This window comes from Leptonychotes weddellii, chromosome 4, assembly GCF_054177405.1.
Source record: "Leptonychotes weddellii isolate Sample4059 chromosome 4, ASM5417740v2, whole genome shotgun sequence".
Taxonomy (NCBI): domain Eukaryota; kingdom Metazoa; phylum Chordata; class Mammalia; order Carnivora; family Phocidae; genus Leptonychotes; species Leptonychotes weddellii.
The window spans coordinates 101,176,527-101,200,390 of NC_138372.1; the positions used below are offsets into that span (position 1 = coordinate 101,176,527).

Below are 23,864 nucleotides of genomic sequence, written 5' to 3' on the forward strand. Positions count from 1 at the left end.
CCCAACTTTTACATCAACATGGATGAGACTGGAGGAGATTATGCTAAGTGAAATAAGTCAAGCAGAGAAAGTCAATTATCATATGGTTTCACTTATTTGTGGAACGTAAGGAACAGCATGGAGGACATTAGGAGAAGGAAGGGAAAAATGAGGGGGGTGGGGAATTGGAGGGAGAGATGAACCATGAGAGACTATGGACTCTGAGAAACAAACAGGGTTTTAGAGGGGAGGGAGGAGGGGGGATTGGTTAGCCTGGTGATGGGTATTAAGGAGGGCACGTACTGCATGGAGCACTGGGTGTTATACGAAAACAATGGATCGTGGATCACCACATCAAAAACCAATGATGTATTGTATGGTGACTAACATAACATAATAAAATTAAAAAAAAAAAGATGACCAATTAGTTAAAAAGAAACAAAATGCTTAAAATCCATTTACCTTAAAAGGCAAGTTTAGGTTTAGAAAGGAATTTAAAAACAGCCAACTGAGTTACCACACATGATCCCAATTTGGGCAGTTTTGATGATAGCGTTTAAATATTACATTTGAAATTATTAACTTTGGTAACTTAAGTGTCCAAAAGAATTCATTAGAGCCACCTTTAAAACACTATGCTACCATTATTCAGAACAATCGATCACTCATTGTATAAATGATATGAAACTATTTACTTTAAAATAACTTAAGAGGAAATTTTGACTTATTCTTCATGGTCATCTTATTTTTTTTTCATTTATATGACAGAGCCCTTTATGCCAAGGAATTTGAAAAATGATAAAAGGTTTAAATCCTGACAAACATTTCAGTCCTTAAGGAAATCTGGCTATTTTCAGATTTGGATATAGTTCCAATTACAATGCAGTTCCATTCCTTGCACTCTAACAGCACACACAAGTCTTCAGTTAAGTACTGTCAGTGTTATAAATAGAATCTCATACGATGTTTAGTCTATTCCCAGCCGCTGACAGTTGAAGTTTAAAATTACATGCATTTATTGTTGGGTAAAGATTTTTTTTTAATGAGGAAAAAAAACCCAAACTATCCAAACTACTTACAAGCTGGTGTTGAGCAATCCCTGGTGTTGTGATAGAGTCGATGGAAATGTTTGCTACATTCAGCTGAAAATGTGACTGGCCCTATTAGACAGGAAAAGAACGTTTATGATAAATATTGGCGTATTTTCCAAACAAATTTGCTAGCACTTTATGGATGGAACTAATACAACTGTAACTTAACGTCCTTCCATGCCCTTAAAAGAACTTATCTGACTCCTTACCCTAGTTCTGTAGGATTGGTAAGTTGTAATCTGTGAAAAATCATCTGAATTCATTACCAATTCTCACCATTTCACATAATGGAAACTTCAGTTTCTGAAGAACTCTTTAGAATAATTATGAGGGGGAAAGCTCTAGACAGAAAAAAAAAATTGTACAAACAAAACCAAGTAGGTGTGAAGAATAAAAAATAAATATCCTTGGTTCCCACTTTCTGTTCTTCAGTTTTAGGATTCTTCACAATATGACTCCAACCTGCATTTCCAGGCATACTTTTGTCCAGTGGCCACATACACCCTTACCTAAACATACCCCACAGTGCATCCACACCATCTACCTGTCATGCCCCCAAACTACCATGTTCTCGAAGAATTCCTTCTGACCAGAATGCTTCTCTTATCCAGGAAAATACTATTCATCCCTTAGAGCCCAACTTAAATATCATGTCTACTACAAGCCTTTCCTGGTAGTTTTTGGCAAAATTATTCACTTTCTGTGCATCCCTAAAACTATATTTACACTTCTATTATTTACCAAGATCTGGTTTATATTACTATTAATACAAGTTAATGGCATTTGTCCACTTTCCTAACTGGACTGTTGAGCTTCTTACAGACACTTACCTTCATATCCCTAATGCCTAACACAGTAATTTGCATACAATCTTTTTATTTAATTGAATCACTGATAAATTTTGTGCTTACCTGTGAAATGCTTTATGAATTTGTCTTTTAAATTCAAATCTCTTGGGAATATTTCTGAAAAGAAAAAAAAAACTTTAGAATTTCTTGGATGCATTTCCACCATTAAAAATAGAATTTCTTGGATACATTTCCACCATTAAAAATATCCTTATAAATAGTCTATAATGACAACCACCTAACACATGAACTCATGGCAGTTCATGCAGCTGATTCCAAATCTGTATCTCTGGCCCTGAGCATTCCCTGGGGCTCCAGGCCTCCCCCAGACCTACCTGCTTGCTCTACCATTCTAATCGGGAAACTTATAGACCTCTCAAAAGTGAATAGCCAGAACTGAACATCTGATTTCCCCAATACCCCAGACCTGTCTTCCCCCCATGTTCCCTGGTCTCATACACGGCATCACTCTTTACCCTTTGCTCAAGCCAGATGTCAAGAAGGTATGCTTGACTTTCCTCTTTCCCTCTCTACTATGTAAACTTCATTATTTAATTTTATATATTCCAACTCCAGAAATTACCCAAGACTCATATATTTAAATAAGTGAAAATAAAAAATTGAACTACATCTTACACTTCACTTTGTACTCACTATAAGTACACCATCAATGAGGGGTAAGAGCGCTTCCTTGCATAGGGAGCTCCCTGCTCCTAGCAGCCCAGTTGTGAGTCCAGAGCAGCACTATAGGGCTATAGAAGTGCAGCTAGATTGGAGCTCCCCTTCCACTGACAACAAACATCTGCACTTATGAACCATCCAAACTAATCCAGAAAAACAAAGCAACAGTGAAGATATAAGTATTTCTTTATATAAATATTTTGGTGTTCTCATTAATTACATTCCAGCCTGAACATGGATCTTTCCCCCATACCTCTCTGAAACCAAGCATGGCAAATTGGCTCCTGGGATGTCAATACTCCACAGTTTATCTGGCAAGGTAGCTCCTCTGGCCCTTTCTGAAAGCTGAGTCAGTTGAGTGCAGTTGGAGTTCTATGGTTAAAGCGTATTCGAAGTCTATAAATAATTCTAGTTCCAAAAGCATTTTCAACTATGATTTTTTTAACATTTTAAATTTAAGTTCAATTAATTAACATATAATGTATTTTTGGTTTCATAGTAGATTTCAGTGATTCATCAGTCTTATATGATACCCAGTGCTCATTCTATCACTGCCCTTCTTAATGTCCATCACCCAGTTACCCCATCCGTCCACCCCTCTCCCCTCCAGTAACCCTCAGTTGATTTCCTATGATTAAGAGTCTTTTATGGTTTGTCTCCCTCTCTGGTTTCATCTTGTTTTATATTTTCCTCTCTTCCCCTATGATCCTCTGTTTTGTTTCTTAAATTCCACATATCAGTGAGATCATATGATAATTTTATTTCTCTGATGATTTTAATCTGTAGACCTGGGCACAATGATGACACTCAGGATGATACTCCTCTTCTACACTCCCATAGCACATTTTCTAACTTCTATAAAGGCAATTGTCACATTATGATTAGCATGATAGTGAACTGTGCACGAGTCTGTCTCCACCACAATATTGTGGCTTCTTGAGGAAGGGGACAATGTCTTGTTCATCACCTGTAGGGTGTACAACAGTGCTTTACAGATGGGTCATCTGACAAATGTTTAAGGAATTAAAAGCTGAGAGGATGATCCTTCAAGTAGGTTGTTACCTTTCAAATGAAAACAATCAATGCCTTGCTTGAGCTCAGTATAGGCCACTAGGAAAACCATACTTTTAATACACTTGAATTTTCATTTCCAAGTACAAACACAGTGTAAGAACATAAAGCAGATTGACTTAAATGAAACAGAAAAGTGATATTTAAGTTGACACCTAAAGTGATAAGCAAGAGATATCTAGGTAAGAAGAGATGGGAACAGCACCCTAGACCAAAAGAAAGAAAAAAGAAAGAAGAAAGAAAGAAAGAGAGAGAGAAAAAGAGAAAGAAAGAAAGAAAGAAAGAAAGAAAGAAAGAAAGAAAGAAAATCTCTGAAGAGGAAAAGGTCACACTGTGTTCAAGTATTTGAGAACTGTCCAGGATGGCTAAAAGAGAAAGAAGGTGAGGGAAAGAAAAGTCAGCTAAAGCAGCAGACAAAGGCACCTGGGTGGCTCAATTGGTTAAGTGTCTGCCTTAGGCTCAGGTCATGATCCCAGGGTCCTGGGATTGAGTCCTGCTTTGGGCTCCCTGCTCAGCAGGGAGTCTGCTTCTCCTTCTCCTTCTACCCCTCCTCCCCTGCTCATGCTTGTGCTCTCACTTTCTCTCTTAAATAAATAAATAAATAAATAAGCAGGCAAGCAGCAGACATAGATGACATTATAGTCCTTTATAAACTTTGTCCTTAATTCTATGTGTGGTGGGAAGTCAAAGAATTAGGCAAGGGATGACACAGTCAAGATTCACTTTTAAAAAATCATAAAGCCCAGTATGGAGAAACAAGAATAGATGGAGAAAGATAAGTCAAAAGGTTTAAAGATAGGCTATTGTATTTCTAATGAATAGCACTAGCTTCAGAAGTCAAATTCTGCTCTATGGCTGTTTTTGCAAATAAAGTTTTACTGGAACACAGCCATGCTCATTTGTTCACAAGTGGTCTATGCCTGCTTTCGTGTTATAATGCAAAGTTGAGTGGTTGTTGCAGAGATTAGAGAGCCCACAAAACCCAAAATATTTACTATCTGGCCCTTTCTAGAAAAAGTTTGCCAATGCCTGCTTGGTAGCACACTCCTATTTGTATTAAAACTGTAATGGTGATTGCGGAAAGGCTCCAAGAAGTAGGATTCTGGGGGTGGGAGAGAAGAGGTAGTAGTTTTCAATGCATACTCATTATTAATTTTAATTTTGAACATAAATCTGTATTACTTTTTCAATAAAAAATTAGTTGATTGAAACTGAATTTGTATTTAGTGTTAGATGCACCTGTGATAGTTTTTGATCAACAAAATATTACTTGAGAAATCGAATATAAGAGAATTACCCCCACACAAGATTAGCTGATTGATCTTTGATGGAAAATGGTCTTAAAAAGCAATCTTCATTATAGAAATATAAGTCACATATGTAATTTCAAGGTTTTTAGTAGCCACATTTTAAAAAGTAAAAAGGAATAGGTAAAATGTATTTAATAATTTATTTTGCTTAACCGAATATATTCTAAATGTTATCATTTCAACACATATTCCATACTTTAAAACTATTAATACATTTTACATTTTTTTATACTAAGTTTTCAAAATCCAAAATGTATTTAACAATTATAGCACATCTCAACTTGGACTAGCCACATTGTGAGTGCTCAATAGCCACATGCATTGGGTGGCTACCATGTTGGACAGCACAAGCCTCAAAAGCATGCTTCATTCTTTTGGTATCTAACTACAAGGTATAAAAGATTACATATACAGATGGATTAAAAACAAAAGGATCTCCCCATAATGCGTGACAAGTATCCCAAAACTACTATCTCATTCATCTAATTTGTGAAAAGTTCTAGTTTTTATTTAACCAAAACAGTTGCCAACTGCCACCATCATCAGTTTTAAGTTTACAATAATATTTTTATGAAGAAATAGATAAGTATATACATATATGTATATAAATGCTGACAGGCTTATCTCTTGTTCCTACTTTTCTTGTTCAAAATGAGCAGAGATCATGCTCACCTCTGCAGCACATATATTAAAATTGGAACAATACAGAGAAGATTAGCATGGCCCTTGTGCAAGGATGACATGCAAATTCATGAAGTGTTCCATATTTTTAGTCAGTCAGAGAAAGACAAGTACCATATGATTTCACTCATATGTGGAATTTAAGAAACATAACAAATAAGCAAAGAGGAAAAAAGAAAGAGAGAGAGGCAAACCAAGAAACAGACTCTTAACTATAGAGAACAAACTGATGGTTAACAGAGCGGAGGGGGTGGGGGACTGGATGAAGTAGGTGATGAATATTAAGGAGTGCACTTGCTGTGAAGAGCATGGGGTGATGTATGGAAGTGTTGAATCACTACATTGCACACTTGAAACTATTATTACACTGTATATTAACTAACTGTAATTTTTTTAGAAATATATTATTTATTTAGCATATTGAGGACTACAAAAGGAGTAAGTATATATATATATTTTTTTGACAGTCTGACCACTTTTTTTTTGCATCCTTTTTTAAATTTGAATTCAATTAATTAATATATAATGTATTATTAGTTTCAGAGGTAGAGTTCAATGATTCAACAGTCTTATATAATACCCAGTGCTCATTATATCACATGCCCTCCTTAATGCCCATCACCCAATTACCCCATCTCCTCACCCCACCCCCTCCAGTAACCCTGTATGTTTCCTATGATTAAGAGTCTCTCTCTTTTTTTTAAGATTTTATTTATTTATTTGAGAGAGAGAAGGAGAAAGAGAGAGAACATGGGAGGGGGGAGGGTCAGAAAGAGAAGCAGGCCCCCCACCGAACAAGGGACTCGATCCCAGGACTCCAGGATTATGACCTGAGCCAAAGGCAGTCGCCCAACCAACTAACCACCCAGGTGTCCCTGATTAAGAGTCTCTTACGGTTTGTCTCCCTCTCCAATTTCGTCTTTATTTTTCCCTCCCTTCTCCTACGGTCCTGTTTTTTCCTTAAATTCCACATATGAGTGAGATCACATGATAATTGTCTTTCTCTGATTGACTTATTTCGCTTAGCATAATACCCTCTAGTTCCACAATGAGATACCACTTCGCACAGGTCAGAATGGCTAAAATGAACAAGTCAGGAAACAACAGATGTTGGCAAGGATGCAGAGAAAGAGGAACCCTCCTACACGGTTGGTGGGAATGCGAGCTTGTGCAGCTACTCTGGAAAACAGTATGGAGATTCCTCAAAAAGTTAAAAATAGAGCTACCCTATGAACTAACTGGAATTTAAATTAAAATTTTTTTTAAATGAGCAGGGATTATGTGGAATAATAAAAAAAGTCATAAGACAGAACAACTAGAAAACAAAATAATAGAAAATGTTTAGTGTTCACTTCTACCTGCATATAACAATATCTTACCATAAAGATAGTTGCTCCGACTTGATTGATTCTTTACAAAGCCATGTTAATTGATCTTTGCACCTTATTAGGTACTGAGGGGCATTCCTTCATTTTATGTTTTAAGCTAGCATTTTTCAGGTACCTAAATTGAAATGTTTGCTATATAGTTTCTTGAGTTATCACTTCCTTTAGTTAGAGATGACACAACTATTCTCTTTCTCAATATATAAAAACAGTTCCATTTTCAAAAATAAAAACTAGCCTTATTATATCAATGTTGAGAAAATTGCTGGTGGGAAATATCAGTATTTGAAAAACATTGAAATTTATTAAATATTTGAGGAAAAAAGCTGATGACAAACATATTCAAGCAAGCAATATCTTTAAAAAATACTTTTAGGATTTTTAAATACACTGTCATGGGGCGCCTGGGTGGCTCAGTCAGTTAAGCATCTGCCTTCAGCTCAGGTCATGATCTCAGGGTCCCAGGATTGAGTACCGCATCAGGCTCCCTGCTCAGCTGGGAGTCTGCTTCTCCCTCTCCCTCCCCCTGCTCCTTCTCTCTCTCTCACTCACTCTTACTCAAATAAATAAATAAAATCTTTTTTAAAAAATACACTGTCATAAAGTACTTTTTTCTGTCCTTATATAATTACATGGCATCTGTACTAGTATATATTTGTAAATGTGTAAAATATATGTTTTTACATCATTCCTCTTTTATTAGAGTTTAAGATTTTTAAATAAAGAGATTAACTCTTTGTATGTAACCCTTGGGGGGCCTAATGCTATTTCAGCTGCAAATTATACTCAGGATAATGAAGTAAACTAGTTGCCTTTTTTTTTTCCCAAATTTTTGCTACTCAAAGTATGTTCCCTAGACAAGCAGCATCAGCTCCCAAGAAGGCACCCTTACAGTTCCTAGTGTCTGCTGACTGAATAACTCAGTTCTGTGGATCTTGGCGAAGCTTGTAAGGAATACAGAATTCCAGGCCCAGAGCTATAAAATCACTTTAACAAGAACTCACAGGAGTTCAAGTTTGAAAGCAGTCATATAAATCTTCCAAGCAAGATACAGAACTTTTGCGTACTCTGTACTGAAGTACTTCATAATCAATAAGCAGTTTGTGATTATTAGAAGACAAGATACAGAATTCTTTTCAGTAAAAAAAAAAAAATGTCATCATGGAGGTTGGCGGTGTTGGTGGTGGTGTTGCTTTGCATTTTTATCACTTCTTTACTTTCTAGCACTACCAGATGTTACGGGCTCATCTTGAATCATTCCTTGTCCCAATCTTAGTCTCGGCCATTTCCTTTATTAGAGCCCATTTCCTTTATTAAAGAATGGTATTAGAAACCACAATCTGGATACTAGGTGAGCTTGTTGCTACTGGGGTCCAGCAGCTTTGAGGCTCTCTTAGCTGACAGAGCAAGGACATATATGTGTGATATGTATGGATGACCTGATTTTTAATACACCTCGTGTTTAAATTATTTCTAAACTTGTGCTATGGTGCTTGATAGAATATATTTTTAGAATGTACAGTAACTGTAATATTCCACCAATGATTCTACAAATGACACAAACAAATCATTTAAAATTATCTAAGTTCAAAAATACAGTCATATTGAATCACACTCTGTATCCAACTGTGCACTGTGCCCTCTCCTAACCCGGCAGTCACTTGCCTTCTCAAGCCACACACCTACAAAGATGCTTCAGTTTCTTCTTTTCTACACTGAGGTAAACAAACTAAATAATCTTAAAGCAGCTTTCCAAGTCCTAAGTTATAAAATATTATGACAAAATTCTAACATTATGTGGTATGTTCACCAAAGGACAAAATATCAAATAAGTCCAGAAAACTGTAAAAAGTACAAAAGTGTGTTGTAAGGTAGATTTCTTCCAGGTTTTAAACCACAGGCTAATTCATGTTTAATTTGAACTTTAGCCATTTTATTTAAGGACTAATCTCATGAAAATGATTTATTTCCTTTCTGGTTTTGATCTAGTTAATCCCCCTTTCAGATTTATAATGATCACTTCCATAGACACTTAAAAAGACAAACCAGATCTTTATAAAAATGTTTTTTAAAAGCATCTCAAAAATAAATAGATGTACAGCATTCCTCAGTGTGAAAACATTGTTATTAAGAATGACAACCAAGGGGCGCCTGGGTGGCTCAGTTGTTAAGCATCTGCCTTCAGCTCAGGTCATGATCTCAGGGTCCTGAGATCGAGTCCCGCATCGGGGCTTCCTGCTCGGCGGGAAGCCTGCTTCTCCCTCTTCCATTCCCTCTGCTTGTGTTCCTGCTCTTGCTATCTCTCTCTGTCAAATAAATAAAATCTTTAAAAAAAAAAAAAAAGAATGACAACCAAATGTCAGTAGATTAGTGCAAACGAAAAACACAGAATCCAGAACTACTATGTTCTTCTTGGGTTAGGCAGCTAGAAACTTGTCAACAAACTGAACCACTGGAAAATCCCACAGTGCTGTTAATCCAATAGTCAATTCATGACACCTGAGAAGCACAGCCTCTTTACTGAGACCAGAAGTAGTAAGGCAGATTTGAAGGCAGAGGCATGGTTGAGATAGGGAAAGGTCAAGTTTGAAATTCCTATAGTGTAGATATTCAGCAAATAGTGGATGTATGCATTTAAATGCCACAGAAGGGCCACACAGAAGCAATAATTGAAACTACAAAGGTGCTTGGGATCACATAAGGGAATACTTTGAGTGCAAAAAAATTCATGATTGGGACTTGAACCCTGGGATGCACACTTAAAGGGGAGTTAAAAGACAGGTTGTCAGGGAGAGAAAGAAGAGTGATCAGAGAAAAAGAGCAAAGCAGGAATAATTGTGGACAGGGAGGAGTCAGTGGCAGCAAAGCTTCTGAGGGTCCCTTAAGATAAAGACTGACAGGTGCACAGTAGACAGGAACAGAGATCGGAGGGCCAGCCAGCACCCAGGCAAAGTTGGTGAAGGTGAAATCAAGCCTTTCAAGTTTCTGTATTTCTGATGCTTTGACATCTGAGGCCTTGCTGGCCCTGGTGAGATGGCCCGTCCCAGAGCTAACCAATTCCTAGAGACAAGAAAGCCTGCAACCCCACCTTTCATTTACATACCAACCAATTCAGAGCCCACACCCCCACAAACTCCCTCATCCAGCTCTCATACTCAAGGTCAATATTCTCCTGCCCTAATCACCCAGGGCCAGAACCAGACAACTGCAGACCACTACACCCCAGAGCCCACCTAATTTATTTAAACTAGTCAATCCTAAACCCACTCTCCTTGCCTTTCCAGAAGGAACCACTGATAAAGGCTTTTGCTCTTTTTCACTCACTCTGCTTCTGACCAAACCTGCTGCTTGCCCAGAGGCATGCTGTGCCTCCTGTTTCTAGGGAACTGTGAGTAAAACTTCTCCCTTCACAATGGTCACTTCCATGTCTTGTCATGCATGATCAAAACAAATTCTGGGTACATCTTAAAATATGAGTGGTGGTAGACCCAGGCATACCTTGGAGATGTTACAGCTTCAGTTTCAGACCACCATAATAAAGCAAGCCAAATGAAATCTTGGTTTCCCAGTGCATGTAAAAGTTATGTTTATACTATACTTCAGTCTATTAAGTGTGCAATAGCATTATGTCTAAAAAAATGTACATATCTTAATTAAAAATACTTTATTGTTAAAATGTGCTAACCAACATCTGAGCTTTCAGCAAGTTTTCATCTTTTTGCTGGTGGAGTGTCTTGCCTCGAGGTTAATGGCTGCTGACTGATCAGGTGTTTACTGAAGGTTGAGGTGACTGTGGCAATTTCTTAAAATAAGATAACAGTGAAATTTGCTGCTTCAACTGATTCTTCCTTTCACAAATGCTTTCTCTCTAGCATGTGATGCTGTTTGATAGTATTTTAGCCACAGTAGAACTTCTTTCAAAACTGTATTTAATCTTCTCAAACCCTACTACTGCTTTATCAACTAAGTTTATGTAGCATTCTAAATCCTTCCTTGTCATTTCAACAGTATTCACAACATCTTCACCAGGAGTAGATTCCATCTCAAGAAACCACTTTCTGTGCTCATCCATAGGAATCAACTCCTCATCTGTAAGAGTTTTATCATGAGATTGCAGCAATTTAATCACATCTTCAGACCCACTTCTCTTGCTATTTCCACCATATCTGCAGTTACTTCCTCCACTGAAGTCTTGAACCTCTCAATATCACGCATGAGGGTTGGAACCAACTTCTTCCAAACTCTTATTCATGTTGGTATTTTATCCTCTTCCCATGAATCATGATTGTTTTTAATGGCATCTGGAAGGCCAATCCTTTCCAGAAGGTTTCAAATTTACTGTCTGGCAGCTGTAGCTTTATGAAATGTATTTCTTAAATAATAAGACTTGAAAGTCAAAATTATTCCTTGATCCATGGGCTGCAGGCATGCTAACATGAATCTCACTGTACATCTTCACCAGAGCTCAGGTACACTGCCAATGAGCAGTAACATTTTGAAAGGAATCTGTTTTCTGAGCAGTAAGAAGATCTCAGTAATGGGCTTAAAATACTCAGTAAACATGTTGCAAACAGCTGTGCTGTCATCTGGGCTTTGTTGTTCCATTTCTACAGCGCAGCATAATTCTTAAGGGCCCCAGGACTTTCACAGTGGTAAAGGAGCACTGGCTTCAATTTAAAGTCACCAGCTGCATTAGCCCCTAACAAGAGAGTCGACCTGTCCTTTGAAGCTTTATGCCAGGAATTGACTTTCCTCTAGCTATGGAAGTCCTAGATGGCATCTTCTTCCAATTGAAGGCTATTTCATCTACCCTAAAAATCTGTTGTTTAGTATAGGCACCTTCATCAGGGATCTGAGCTAGATCTTCTGGAGAACTGGCTTAGCTTCTGTATCAGTACTTGCTGCCTCACCTCACACTTTGATGTTATGCAGATGGCTTCTTCCCTTAGATCTCATGAACCCACCTCTGCTAGCTTCCGACTTTTCTTCTGCAGCTTCTTCACCTCTCTCAGCCTCCACAGAATTGAAGAGAGTTAGGGCTCTGCTCTGGATTAGGCATTGGCCTGGGAGTGTTGTGCCTGGTGTGATTTTCTATCCAGATCATTAAAACTTTATCCATATGAGCAATAAGGCTGTTCTGCTTTCTTATCATTCGTGTGTTCACTGGAGTGGCACTTTTAATTTCCTTCAAGAACTTTTCCTTTGCATTATTTATTTATTATTATTTATTATTTATTTATTTATTTATTTGATAGAGAGAGAGTGCACAAGCAGGCAGAGCTACAGGGAGAGGAACAAACAGGCTCCCCGCTGAGCAGAGCGCCTGACGTGGGGCTCGATCCCAGGACCCTGGGATCATGACGGGAGCCAAAGGCAGATGCTTAACCGACTGAGTCACCCAGTGGCTCCCAGTGCCCCTTTCTTTTGCATTCACATCTTGGATAACTGCTTCAAGAGGCCTAGCTTTTGGCTTATCTCAGCTTCTGATGTGTCTTCCTCATTAAGCTTAATCATTTCTGACTTTCAATTTAAAGTGAGAGACCTGTGACTCTTCCTTTCACTTGACCACTTACAAGCCACTGTAGGGTTATTAATTGACCTAATTCCAATATTGTTGTGTCTTGGGGAAGACTAGCATTCTGATAAGTGGCCGCTCCCCACTGCTCTGCCCTCAAGTCACCTTTCCTTGTTTCTGTTGTCACTTACTCTGTCCTGGGCTTTCCCCTTGTGTCCCCCAGGTGCTGAGGTAAAGCTGGGCGCATGCAGTGGCCAAAACAATGTTACCCAGAGTGGACTCCTTCAAAACCAGTACTGTGAGATGCAAATAAATGTTAGATTTTAAAAGAAAGAGAAAGAGGGAGGAAGGGGAAAAAAAGAAAGGGAGGAAGAGAGAAAGTAAGAGAGAGAGGAAGAAAGAAAAACAAAGAAGGGATGGGGAGAGAAAGTTTGGCTAATACTGGTTTACATAAAGCTCCTCATACCACAGGTCTTCAGAGTTCTTGTATAGTGCTTCTCTAACAAGAGACCTAATGGCCATGTCCCTGAGGCTGGCAGACCAAGGAAGCCTTTTTTTCACAGATTATCACTCAAACACGCGGGGAAATGTAGCTATGGTGCTGTGGGTACATGTGGGAATGAAGGAGTGGGTAGAGAGCTATGGAAAGAGAAGTGTGGTCAGGGTTGTGGAGGCCAGTCAGGAACTGTCTCTGTCTCAAAGAAACTTTCCAGAAGATTCTTATATACTACTTTTCTCCTCCCCACCCTCCTCAATTAAAAATCTCTGGTGATTCCAAAAACTCAATGTACACAAGAATCTCCCAAGAGCTTTTTGATGCACAGGCACGGGCTATACTCAGAGATTTAGGATATCCAGGGTGAATACAATAATTACATTCAAAACTTGCCTCCCAGTTGCTTCCGAGATGTATGGCCTCATTCTAAGAACCACTGCCCTAGAAGGTATTAAGGGCAGCAGATGTCGTGTTGTCTAAACTTGGTCATAAATGCTAAGAAATGAGCTCATGACTCAGAAATGACACAGATTAAGTCATAAGATCTAATCAGGCTTTGAGGGCAAATAAAAGAACAATTCTTTTAAAGCTGATTTAAAATTTTTTCTTTTCAAAATTTCAGTTCCAAAGAAAAAAATTCCTCTTAAATGTCAACTGTGTCCAGTGACTTTGATAGGCTACAGGGCATTAAAAACGGAGTAATCCTCAGTTCCAACTGCAAGAGGCTTATATTCAGATAATATAATATTATATTATACAGATATAAACTATGTATATATTTTATATATATTATATATATATAAACTATTACAAGTTACAGTATGCGGAGTGTTATAACTGCTTACAAAGATACCACAAAGTAACAGGGCCTAGGAGGAGAGACAGAATTTGGAGAGATGAAAGAAGCACATTCCTGGAGGCTCCAAAGTAGCAGAGGCAAAGAACCGGCTGGCATTCCTTACAGGAACAGCCTGAATCTGTGTGGCTGGCACAGGGGTACCTGCTGTGGTGCCCGATGAGAACCACAGAAGGCAGATGGGACAAGTCACAGGGGGATGGAACGTCCTGCGTCCAAGAGTAGTTAGGACTTTCTTAGAAAACCAAAAAACACCACTGCAAATCTGTGACTAGGGAAAAAAGATCTGTTAAATGAAATTGGTCTTAAATAACGTGTTAACAATGTTTCTGTAGTTTGGGACTTTCTCCTACTCTTTTTCATTCCAACGTGACCTTTCTTTCTCTGAGATGTTGAAATCAAAACCAAATGGAGACCAGCCTTGAAAATTCTGAGCTGACCAAGCCAGTTTTGTCATACAAACAAAGCTTAATTTAGCTTATTTTGCAAGGCTGACTTGACCTGGGTCGTCTCTTGCTTATGCCTCTAAAAATCATAAGCAAAACTTAAAGTTTCCCAATGTGGATATTAGGTAACTACAGACCAATTCCCAAACATTTAATTTAATACTATAACCAATCACTGTGAAGAATAAGTGGTCACTGCTTTCTCACCACTTAGGCTGCTTTACAATATACCCTGAGCCTCATTCCATGTTTCGGTTTGAGTGTGCCTGGTGTGCAAACTGTCTTTTTGGTGCTTGCCCAATAAAATTTTACTAATTACTGTTTTGGTCATTCACTTGTTTTACTTTGGCTATTTCTGAACTTTTGACAGAGATAAGAATTTGGGCTCACAATAATTTCAAGTCCACGTACATGAAGGATGTGGCACCATCACTGCTGTAGTCGCCCACAGGGCCCCACCTCCCCTCCTGAGAGCCCTGGGCTTGCCAGTCACCTTGGAAAGCTCACCCCGGGCACCAGAAGCTCAACAGCCCACCTCAGCTTCTGAGGCCCTGGCCCACACCTTCCTCTGCTTCCTCTCTGGTTTACCTGTGCACCAGCCTTCCCTCCATCCACACCCAGAGTGCATACTGACAGAGCGCAGGCTGCCTGCTTCAGTAGGTGGCCTCAGCCCTCTGCATGATGACTGGCATATAATAGGCACTCCAGTGAAAGTTTGTGGAGGAAATAACTATATATTTATATCACAACCATTATGAAAGAAAAGCGATACTAAGTAATCCCTCTTTGCTTTCTTAAAAGTGAAGTATGAGGCAAAAGAGTTATGAGGTGAGAGCAAGGCGGAGCCTGCTGGGCCTCCTCAGGCAGCCCAGCGGGGCTGGTCCCCGCAGCAAGCTGATGGCCCCGAACAGGGTCACTTCTGCTCCACGCCTGGCCGTGGCTCTACCTCGCTCTGTAAGGCACAGGCTCTCAACAGAGACACGTGGTAGCAGCTTCTCTGTTCCTTGCTCACTACCTTCCTTCCTGCCCTGGGTGCCCTGCACTCTTGTCCGCCCCCTCTGACCTCACTGTGCCCTGGGATTTTCACATTTCCCAATCATACTGGACTTCCTTACCTTGGGGCGTCTCATGACCTCTATATTGGCTGGAGTTTTTTTCTCCGTTTTTCCCTAGTCCCCTCCTTCCGCATCTAAGTAGCCAGGGACCTGAGTGCCCAGAGCTGATTTGGGAGCCCGGCCTAGGGAAGGTCCGATTGAACAACAGCCACCTCAACCTGCCCAAAATCGCGGGTTCCTCAACCATTCCCTGAGGCCAGCTTGAAGGGGAAAACAAAGGGGCATTCCTGAGCCTGTTCAGGCTGCGTCTGTGTGTTCAGGCAGTGCTCACTGAATTCTCAAAACCCAGGAAGACCCAGAATGAGGCGCTGACAGGTACAGAACCCGTGCACTATGCGTGGGCCGGCTGGGGCTGAACCCCACAGGTTTCGGCTGCTCCACCAGCCTACTGAAAAGACCTTCACCCGGGAAGGGACACATCACGCCCGTTCCTTTGCGAGATGGGGGGTTTTGCTACTTAAGTCTCAACAATGTTAAATCTAATAAACTCTTTACCTCTTTTCCTGAGAACCGGTTATCTGCAGAGATGGTCTGTCCTCTGCTCTGCTTAATTCCGCCTTCCTAAAACCCTCATCAGAGCAAAGGACTGGCTGGGAAGGGGATTGCTTACCAGTGCTCCGGGAGGCGTTGGGAGCCGGGCCGGCCCTGGCCGCGGGGAGGAAAAGCCACGACTTGGGTTCTTGGTCCGTGGCACGTGCTCCCCTGCCACCCCGGGGCCTCCCCTGGGCCCCGGGCAGGGACAAAGCCAGAGCGAGCACGAGGAGCGCGGGCAGCGGGGCGCCTGGCTTAATTGGCCTCATGTCTGCGCACGCGGAGGACCGCGCAGGAGGCTCCCAGGGGCGGGTCCCGAGGCAGGTGTGTGTGCCGGGACTGGGGGGTCCGAGAGCCAGGAGAGGGGCTGTGGGGAGGTGTCCCCGCGGCGTCCGGCTGGAACAGTGCTGGGACTTAGCCGGCGTAGGCTGATACCTGCGTGCCTCGGTGTCTCTGGGCGGGGACGCGGAGCGGAGCGGCTGCTGGGGACCGCAGGGTTGTCCCAGGGCACAAAGGCGAGTCCGAGCGCACCGGACTCCCCGGCACGGCACACACGAGCCTCGGGATCAGCAGGTCCTCGGGGCTCCTCCGGAATGCCCCTCCGGGGCCGGGACCTGGGTCTTGGTTCAGTCTCTGAGGGTCAACAGAACCCGAAACTTCTAGGTCGGGACGGAAGAAAGCAGAGTCGAGACTTGGGCCATGGTGTGCGGAGACGGCGATTCCGGGGGCTGAAAGGTACAGAGCTCACTTTCTCCAGCCTGAATCCAGCTGCGCTTGGAGGTGCTGGCCGGAGCGACCAAGCCGGGAGCAGGAGGCCCAACCTGCGGGGAGGGCGGCTCCGCCCCAGCGCGATGGTGCCTTCTCCTCGCAGCAAGGGCGGAGCTGAGGACCCAGGAGGTCAAGGCTGGGCCCGCCGACCACCCACGCCCAGCTCTCCCGCCTTCCTGCTGGGGTTGCTCCGATTCCCCAGGTTGAGTCCTACTACAGATGAAGTCATCAAGGTTTACCCGTGCGCCCAAAACCGCAGAGGGCTAGATTTTCTTTTTTTCTTTTTTTTTTTTGACATAAAGTACTCTCCAAATATTTTGTGGATGCTAACAATAGAAAAATGAGATTAAGTCCACTTGTTCTGATTAAAATAAAATGGGCATCTCTGGATCAAATTGTGCTGTGTAAATTACTGTGATTTTAGTTATTTCATTAGCCCGATTTATTACTTTATATTAAGTATATTGAGAAATGTTTAAGTTACTCCCTAATCAATTGACTGCTAATCATCTTTTCGGATGCAATGTGGCAAGTAGCAGAAAGAGACAACTCAGAGGGAATAACCACATGAGGCACCGTCCAACGTTAAATTCTCCTACAAAGAGATCTTGTTAGTCACAAACCCTGAAAAATAACCCCAATGCGTTCAAATAATTTTTCTAGATTTGGTATTTCCAACCTGTCCCAGGGAACTGGGGAAACATAGCAAGCTTTTCAAGAGCCCTGTAAAAATCATGCTGAATGAAACTTTCTATATAGAGAAAGATACTGGTGAAGACTGCCACTTCCAATCTCTATACTATTAAACATCTGGCAGATGAGAATGACTTCCACCATAGGAGACACAGAAAAGTGATCTTAGAAAAATTATGTTAAAAGAGTCTCGGAAGACCCTAGTTAGGTAGAATAAGTTCTTCTTACAGCTTTACTCAAGTGAAATAAGAAAACATAGGAAGTCTATGGACATTGACAAGTATTTCAAAAATTTACTTCAATTAGAAATATAGTAAGTTAGCGGCCACTGTGAAAAACTGGGAAGATACAAGGTGAAATAATGCTGGTAGAAGTGATACAGAAGTAGCAATGAGAAATGAACTCCAAATCAACTATCAGGGGAAGGGGAAAAAAAAAAAAAAGCCAAGAAGCTTGATTATTTCCCTTTCCATACACTGAAACTAGAGGAAGTAATCAATCTGATGAACTTTTCAGGGCCTGACAGTTTGAGCTCTACTTTTTGCTCAGTCATTAGCCATATGACCTTGAGCAAACTATTTAGCCTCCATTTTTCTCTCTGATAAAGTGAAAAGATTGAATTTCTGTGGTCCTCAGGCTGCGTGTAGCTTGTGAAAGAAGCATCTGGTGTGTGTCTGTGAAGAATGCAGATTCTGATACTCCCAGGGATCGCAGTTCCACCTAGGAGGTACCCAATGAATCTGGCTTTTAAAGGACTTTGGGTAGTTTTGAAGTAACTGGTCCTTGAAACCCTCTTTTATTCATTCAACAAAAATTATCTGAATGCAAACCAGAGGTCAGGCACAGTGGGAACACTGAACCTCAAGAGTGGGCAAAATTGACAAGATCCTTTTCTTGTTAAGCATCTAGCCTCAGGGATCTGGTTCCCCAACATAATGATTTCATCATAAATAATCAGGTTGTATATAGCCAAATAACCGTTTGTTTTTTCTTCTCTGTTTTGTTTATTGTTTATCCTTGACTACTTATTGTCCCAAGTAAATGCTACTTGCCGTACCTCTTTGTAATTAGTTCAGAAGCACCTTTATGTGTTCATGTAGATACAATCTCAGTAACATATGCTAACTTATTTTTTAATAGACTTTTAAGACCATTTTCAAATTCACAGGAAGATTGAGAAGAAGATACACATTCTATATAATTCCTGTCCCCTGCCCTCCTACACACACATAGCATCCTCCATTATCAACATCCCCAACTAGAGTGGTGCATTTGTTAAAACTGATGAAACTACATTGATAGATCATTATCACCCAGAGGGTTTGGTTTACATTAGTGTTCATGCTTGGTGCTATACATTGTATGGGTTGGATAAATGTAGTATGACATGTATCTACCATTACAGTATTATATGGAGTAGTTTCACTGCCCTAAAAATCCTCTTGGTCCATCTATTCATCCCTCTCCCCCATCCAGCCCTGGCAACTATGGATTTTTATAATGTCTTTATACTGTCTCCATAATTTTGCCATTTCCAGAATACCATATAGTTGGAATCATAGAGTGTGTAGCATTTTCAGATTGGCTTCCTTCATTTAGTAATATGCATTTAAATCTTTTCAGGTCTTTACATAATTTGATGGCTCATTTCTTTTTAGCATTAAATAATATTCCTTTGTCTGGATGTATGACAATTTTTTTTCCATCGCCTACTGAAGAACATCTTGGTTGCTTCCAGATTTTGACAATTATAAATAAAGGTATTCTAAACATCTGTCTTTAGGACTTTGTTGGACATAAGTTTTCAATTCCTTTGAGTAAAAGCCAAGAAGCACAATTGCTGGAGCATACAATAAGAGTGTTGTTTTGTAAGAGACCACCATTTTGCATTCCTGCCAGCAATGAATGAGGGTTCCTGTTGCTCCACATGCTCTCAAGTATTTTGTGTGGTTAACTTGGTTTTTTTTAGTATGTAAAAGAGGGGGATCTGTGTCTCAAAGGGTACTTAGACAATAACTTGTGTTTTAAATAACCCAATATTTAACAGTACACATGTTAGAAACAAGTTTTTAAGCCTCAAATCTTATTTTTTAATAAATTAGCTAATAAATCAAACAGCTTAAGTTTCTCTAAATATTTAACACCAATAAACCCTATTCAACATTTAAAATTACAATCACAGGGCGCCTGGGTGGCTCAGTTGGTTAAGCGACTGCCTTCGGCTCAGGTCATGATCCTGGAATCCCTGGATCAAGTCCCGCATCGGGCTCCCTGCTTGGCAGGGAGTCTGCTTCTCCCTCTGACCCTCCCCCCTCTCATGTGCTCTCTCTCATTCTCTCTCAAACAAATAAATAAAATCTTTAAAAAAAATAAAATAAAATAAAATTACAATCACAGATTAAATATATTTGATTCTCTCAAACATTTTCTTTGGCAGGGGAAAGAGGTGAAAACATTTAAGTTCTACTCTTACCCAATTTCAATTATACAATACAACTATTCAATATGATCTCTATTCACCATGTTATACATTAGATCTTCAGCCTTCATTCATCTTATAGCTGAATGAATGCTATAAGACCCTTTTTATTAACCTTTTTATTAACCTTTCGCTATTTCCCTCACCCCCAGCCCCTGGCAACCAGTTTTCTACTCTGTTTTTATGAGTAACCTTTCTTAAAATCCACAAATACATGATACCATGCAGTATTTGTCTTTCTCTGTCTGGTTTATTTCACTTAGAATCATGCCATCAATGACCATCCATGTTGTCACCAACAGCAGGATTCCCTTCGTTCTCATAGATGAATAATATTCCATCGTGTATATCTTCTTTATCCATTCATCTGTTGATGGACACTCAGGATGTTTCCCTATCTTGGCTTTTGTGAATAATGCTACAATGAACATGGGAATGCAGCTACCTCTTCAATATTCTCTTTTCATTTCCTTTGGGTAGATACACAGAAGTGAGATTGCTGGATCATATGGTAGTTCTGTTTTCTATAGGGGCTGCACCAATTTACATTCCCACCAACTCACCAGTGCACAAGGGTTCCCTTTTTGCCATAGCCTCACCAACATTTGTTATCTCTTGTCTTTTTTTCATAGCCATACTAACATGTGAAGTGACATCTCATTGTGGTTTGATTTGCACTTCCCTGATGATGAGTGATGTAGAGCATCTCATCTTTTCAATTGGCCATTTGTAGGTCTTCTTTGGAAAAATATCTATATCTAAAATATCCTTTGCTCATTTTTTGTTTTTTTTTTTTTGTTACTGAATTGTGTAAATTCTTTGTATATTTTGGATAGTAACCCCTTACCAGGTATGATTTGCCAATATCTCCTCCCATTCAGTAGGTTGCCTTTTCATTTTGTTGATGGTTCCTTTTGCTTTACAGAAGCTGTCTAGTTTGATGTAGTTCCACTTGTTTATTTTTGCTTTTATTGTCTTTCCTTTGGTGTCAAATCTAAAAAATCATTGCCAAGACCAATGTCAAGGTCTTGGACTCATGACCTTTAAAACTTAGATCTTTGATACCCTGTTGATGGGTCATCCCACCTGCCAAGTTTTGTCATGTGGAGGAATCTGATATTCATCTCTGCTAAAACCTCCTAGAGAGTAGCCAATTCAATATCTCTCCCTGATAGAAAGGAATCAGGGAAATCAAGATGTGCCTGGACACCTTTGTTGGTGCTAAGAGCAAGGATACTTGACGCTATCACAGATGTTTGCAGTGTCAAAGAGAAAGGAGATGGCTTACAGGGTTCCAGCTGACCAGTTGTGTTGTTTGAGCATCAAAAAATAGAATAGTTTTGAAAATTGCTATGAATTTTTAATGTGACTCAAAAGAGGTAGGCAAAAGCATATGTGTGAGGAGAACGTGATAACCGCTGCACCACGGAAACTGCAAAAGCATATGTGATTCTTCATTTATATTGACAGAACATATTGTATATTATTCAATTCAAACCATGGGTGTATGGAATGAAGTTAACGTCCAATCAAACATACAATATCTTGTAAAATCTTGTAGCCTGGGATATGTGTGTGTGCATATCCACACATTCCTGATCCTTATGAGTTCATGAGGTTGTTTCCAATTTTAACTTTGCTAAGTCCTTCTTTAGAATCATTTTTAAAATATGTTTTTAGTTTCCCTATCTTAACTGCCAGCTCTTCAGAGTTTTCATTATATGTGTGTATGTATATGTGTGTGTGTTTGTGATTCATACAATTATATATAGAACAAAGAAAAGAAAGGGTAAGGAGAAAACAGTAAGGTCTCTTATAACTTAAATGAATAAATAATAGGCATATTTATGAACTTTTATATTTATAGCATTTCCTTTAACTGGTTTTATGAAAACATGCAATTTCTACAAACATGTTTCAGAAATGTTTTTAATTAACAAGGTTTGGAGTTAATGAGTTACATTATGGACAGTTAAGGGCTCTATAATAAAACAACCAACAAAAAAATCCTTATCTCTATGCTAAATGTCAGGAAAATAAAACAAAGAATCTGTAACCTTATGATAAATGTGACAGCCACTCTTATTTAAAATCATTGAGTTAGACTGAGCAGACAGGTAACACAAGGCTTTTTGTTTAGTATGCGGAATGGTAAATATTCTGTATTTCTTATCATCTTAGGAAAATGAAAATATTTTGCAATGTGGCTTCTAAATAAAGAAAAAATGTTTAGGTCTGAGGAGATTGGGAATTGCTTTCCCTCTGTGTAAGACTCCCTGTCCACATTTCACTTTTAATCGAGGCCAGGAAAGAATTAAAAAGTATATCTGTATGACACATTTCTCCTCGGTGACATAGGTCCTGATTCCACACTGGAATCTTCCACATCTCTGCCCGAGGGTGTACCAAACTAGACTTCATGGCAAAGCTGCCTGGATACTTACAAACACAGGTGATAGTGATGTACAAGGTGGCCACTCTGAACACATGGGGACTTTAAAGGGGGATATTACTGAGTTATTTCAGAATAAGAAATATAATCAGAGGGGCGCCTGGGTGGCTCAGTCGTTAAGCATCTGCCTTCGGCTCAGGTCATGATCCCAGGGTCCTGGGATCGAGCCCACCATCGGGCTCCCTGCTCGGCAGGAAGCCTGCTTCTCCCTCTCCCACTCCCCCTGCTTTTGTTCCCTCTCTGGCTGTGTCTCTCTGTCAAATGAATAAATAAAATCTTTAAAAAAAAAAAAGAAATATAATCAGAAAAAGCTCAATTTACAAATGTTAGTGTACTTCTCTCTTCCATGTTTAGTTTGAGCTACCTTTACATCACTTTTATGATCCTGAATCAGCTAAGTGGCATACTAAGGCGACAGGAGAGAAAGAGGATATTATTTATAATTATCACGCACGTGCATCATTAGTGCATTCTATTCATATTTTTGACCTGAGATACTCAGACATAAAGAAACAAATTGTTATATTCTTAGATGAATGTTTGAATCATTACAAACTTTTATAATGTTTATGTCCTATGCTGAGTACACCTAAACATGCCAAAGGATTGGGTATAATTCAAAAAAATAAAAGACTAGAATTTAAAAGTATTCAATGAAATTTTATTTTATTTTTTTAAAGATTTTATTTATTTGCCAGAGAGACAGAGAAAGAGAGAGAGATTGAGCACAAGCAGGGGAAGCAGCAGGCAGAGGAAGAAACAGGCTTCCCACTGAGCAAGGAGCCCCATGCGGCACTTGATCCCAGAACCCTGGCTGAGCCACCCAGGCATCCCTTTAATGAAATTTTAAATGTAAAATGCTATACAAGGCAAAATGAGTTATGAGACACCCCTCTGATCTTGAAGGAGAAACAAGGTAGTCTATGTTGGACTGTGCTTAAAATAATAAAAATTAGTCATAGTCCATGGTACCAGCAATTTACCAAAGACCAGCTGCTGTTAACTCAAGCAGAGCAGAGTGTAAGTAACAGTCTAATTTTGTAGTTCCAGAAAGTAGGCTCCAAAATCAAACTACTTGGATCCAAATCCCAGCTCCACCACTTCATAGCTGTGTGACCTTAGGAAGTATCCATCTCCTCACTGTCAATAGGAATAATAACCCACTTTAAGTGATTGCTATGTCTAGGTTAGACTTAATTTTAGGCTTCTTTAAAATAATACAAAGGTAAAAATTTCAGGACAGCTGGTGGCCAGCTGCCATTTGGTCTCCATTTTAGCCGGCTTAGTTAACTGCTTACAGTTTTCAGTCCTCCGCTCGTGCAGTAAATAACATTTTCATTTCTTTGGATAGATCTGGATCTTCTACTTTTTTTTTTTTTTAAAGATTTTATTTATTTATTTGAGAGAGAGAATGAGAGAGAAAGAACACATGAGAGGGGATAGGGTCAGAGGGAGAAGCAGGCTCCC

The 23,864-nt window shown here is 39.8% G+C and overlaps 1 protein-coding gene and 1 non-coding gene across 2 annotated transcripts in view; one reads left to right on the forward strand and one right to left on the reverse strand.

The window, feature by feature from the left end:
- The window catches only part of ALKAL1 (ALK and LTK ligand 1), a 21,651-nt gene extending 4,782 nt beyond the window's left edge, over positions 1 to 16,869 (reverse strand). The window contains exons 1-3 of the mRNA XM_006734480.3: positions 16,085 to 16,869; positions 1,982 to 2,035; positions 1,059 to 1,139 (exon numbers count right to left, since the gene is read on the reverse strand). Coding sequence (XP_006734543.1) covers positions 1,059 to 1,139; positions 1,982 to 2,035; positions 16,085 to 16,274 — 325 coding nt within the window. The 5' untranslated portion in view covers positions 16,275 to 16,869. The remainder of the gene's footprint in view (positions 1 to 1,058; positions 1,140 to 1,981; positions 2,036 to 16,084) is intronic.
- Positions 5,645 to 5,751, forward strand: LOC115941339 (U6 spliceosomal RNA). Its single transcript, XR_004076105.1, has one exon. It is a non-coding gene; the product is annotated as a U6 spliceosomal RNA (small nuclear RNA).
- Positions 16,870 to 23,864: the final 6,995 nt, after the last annotated feature.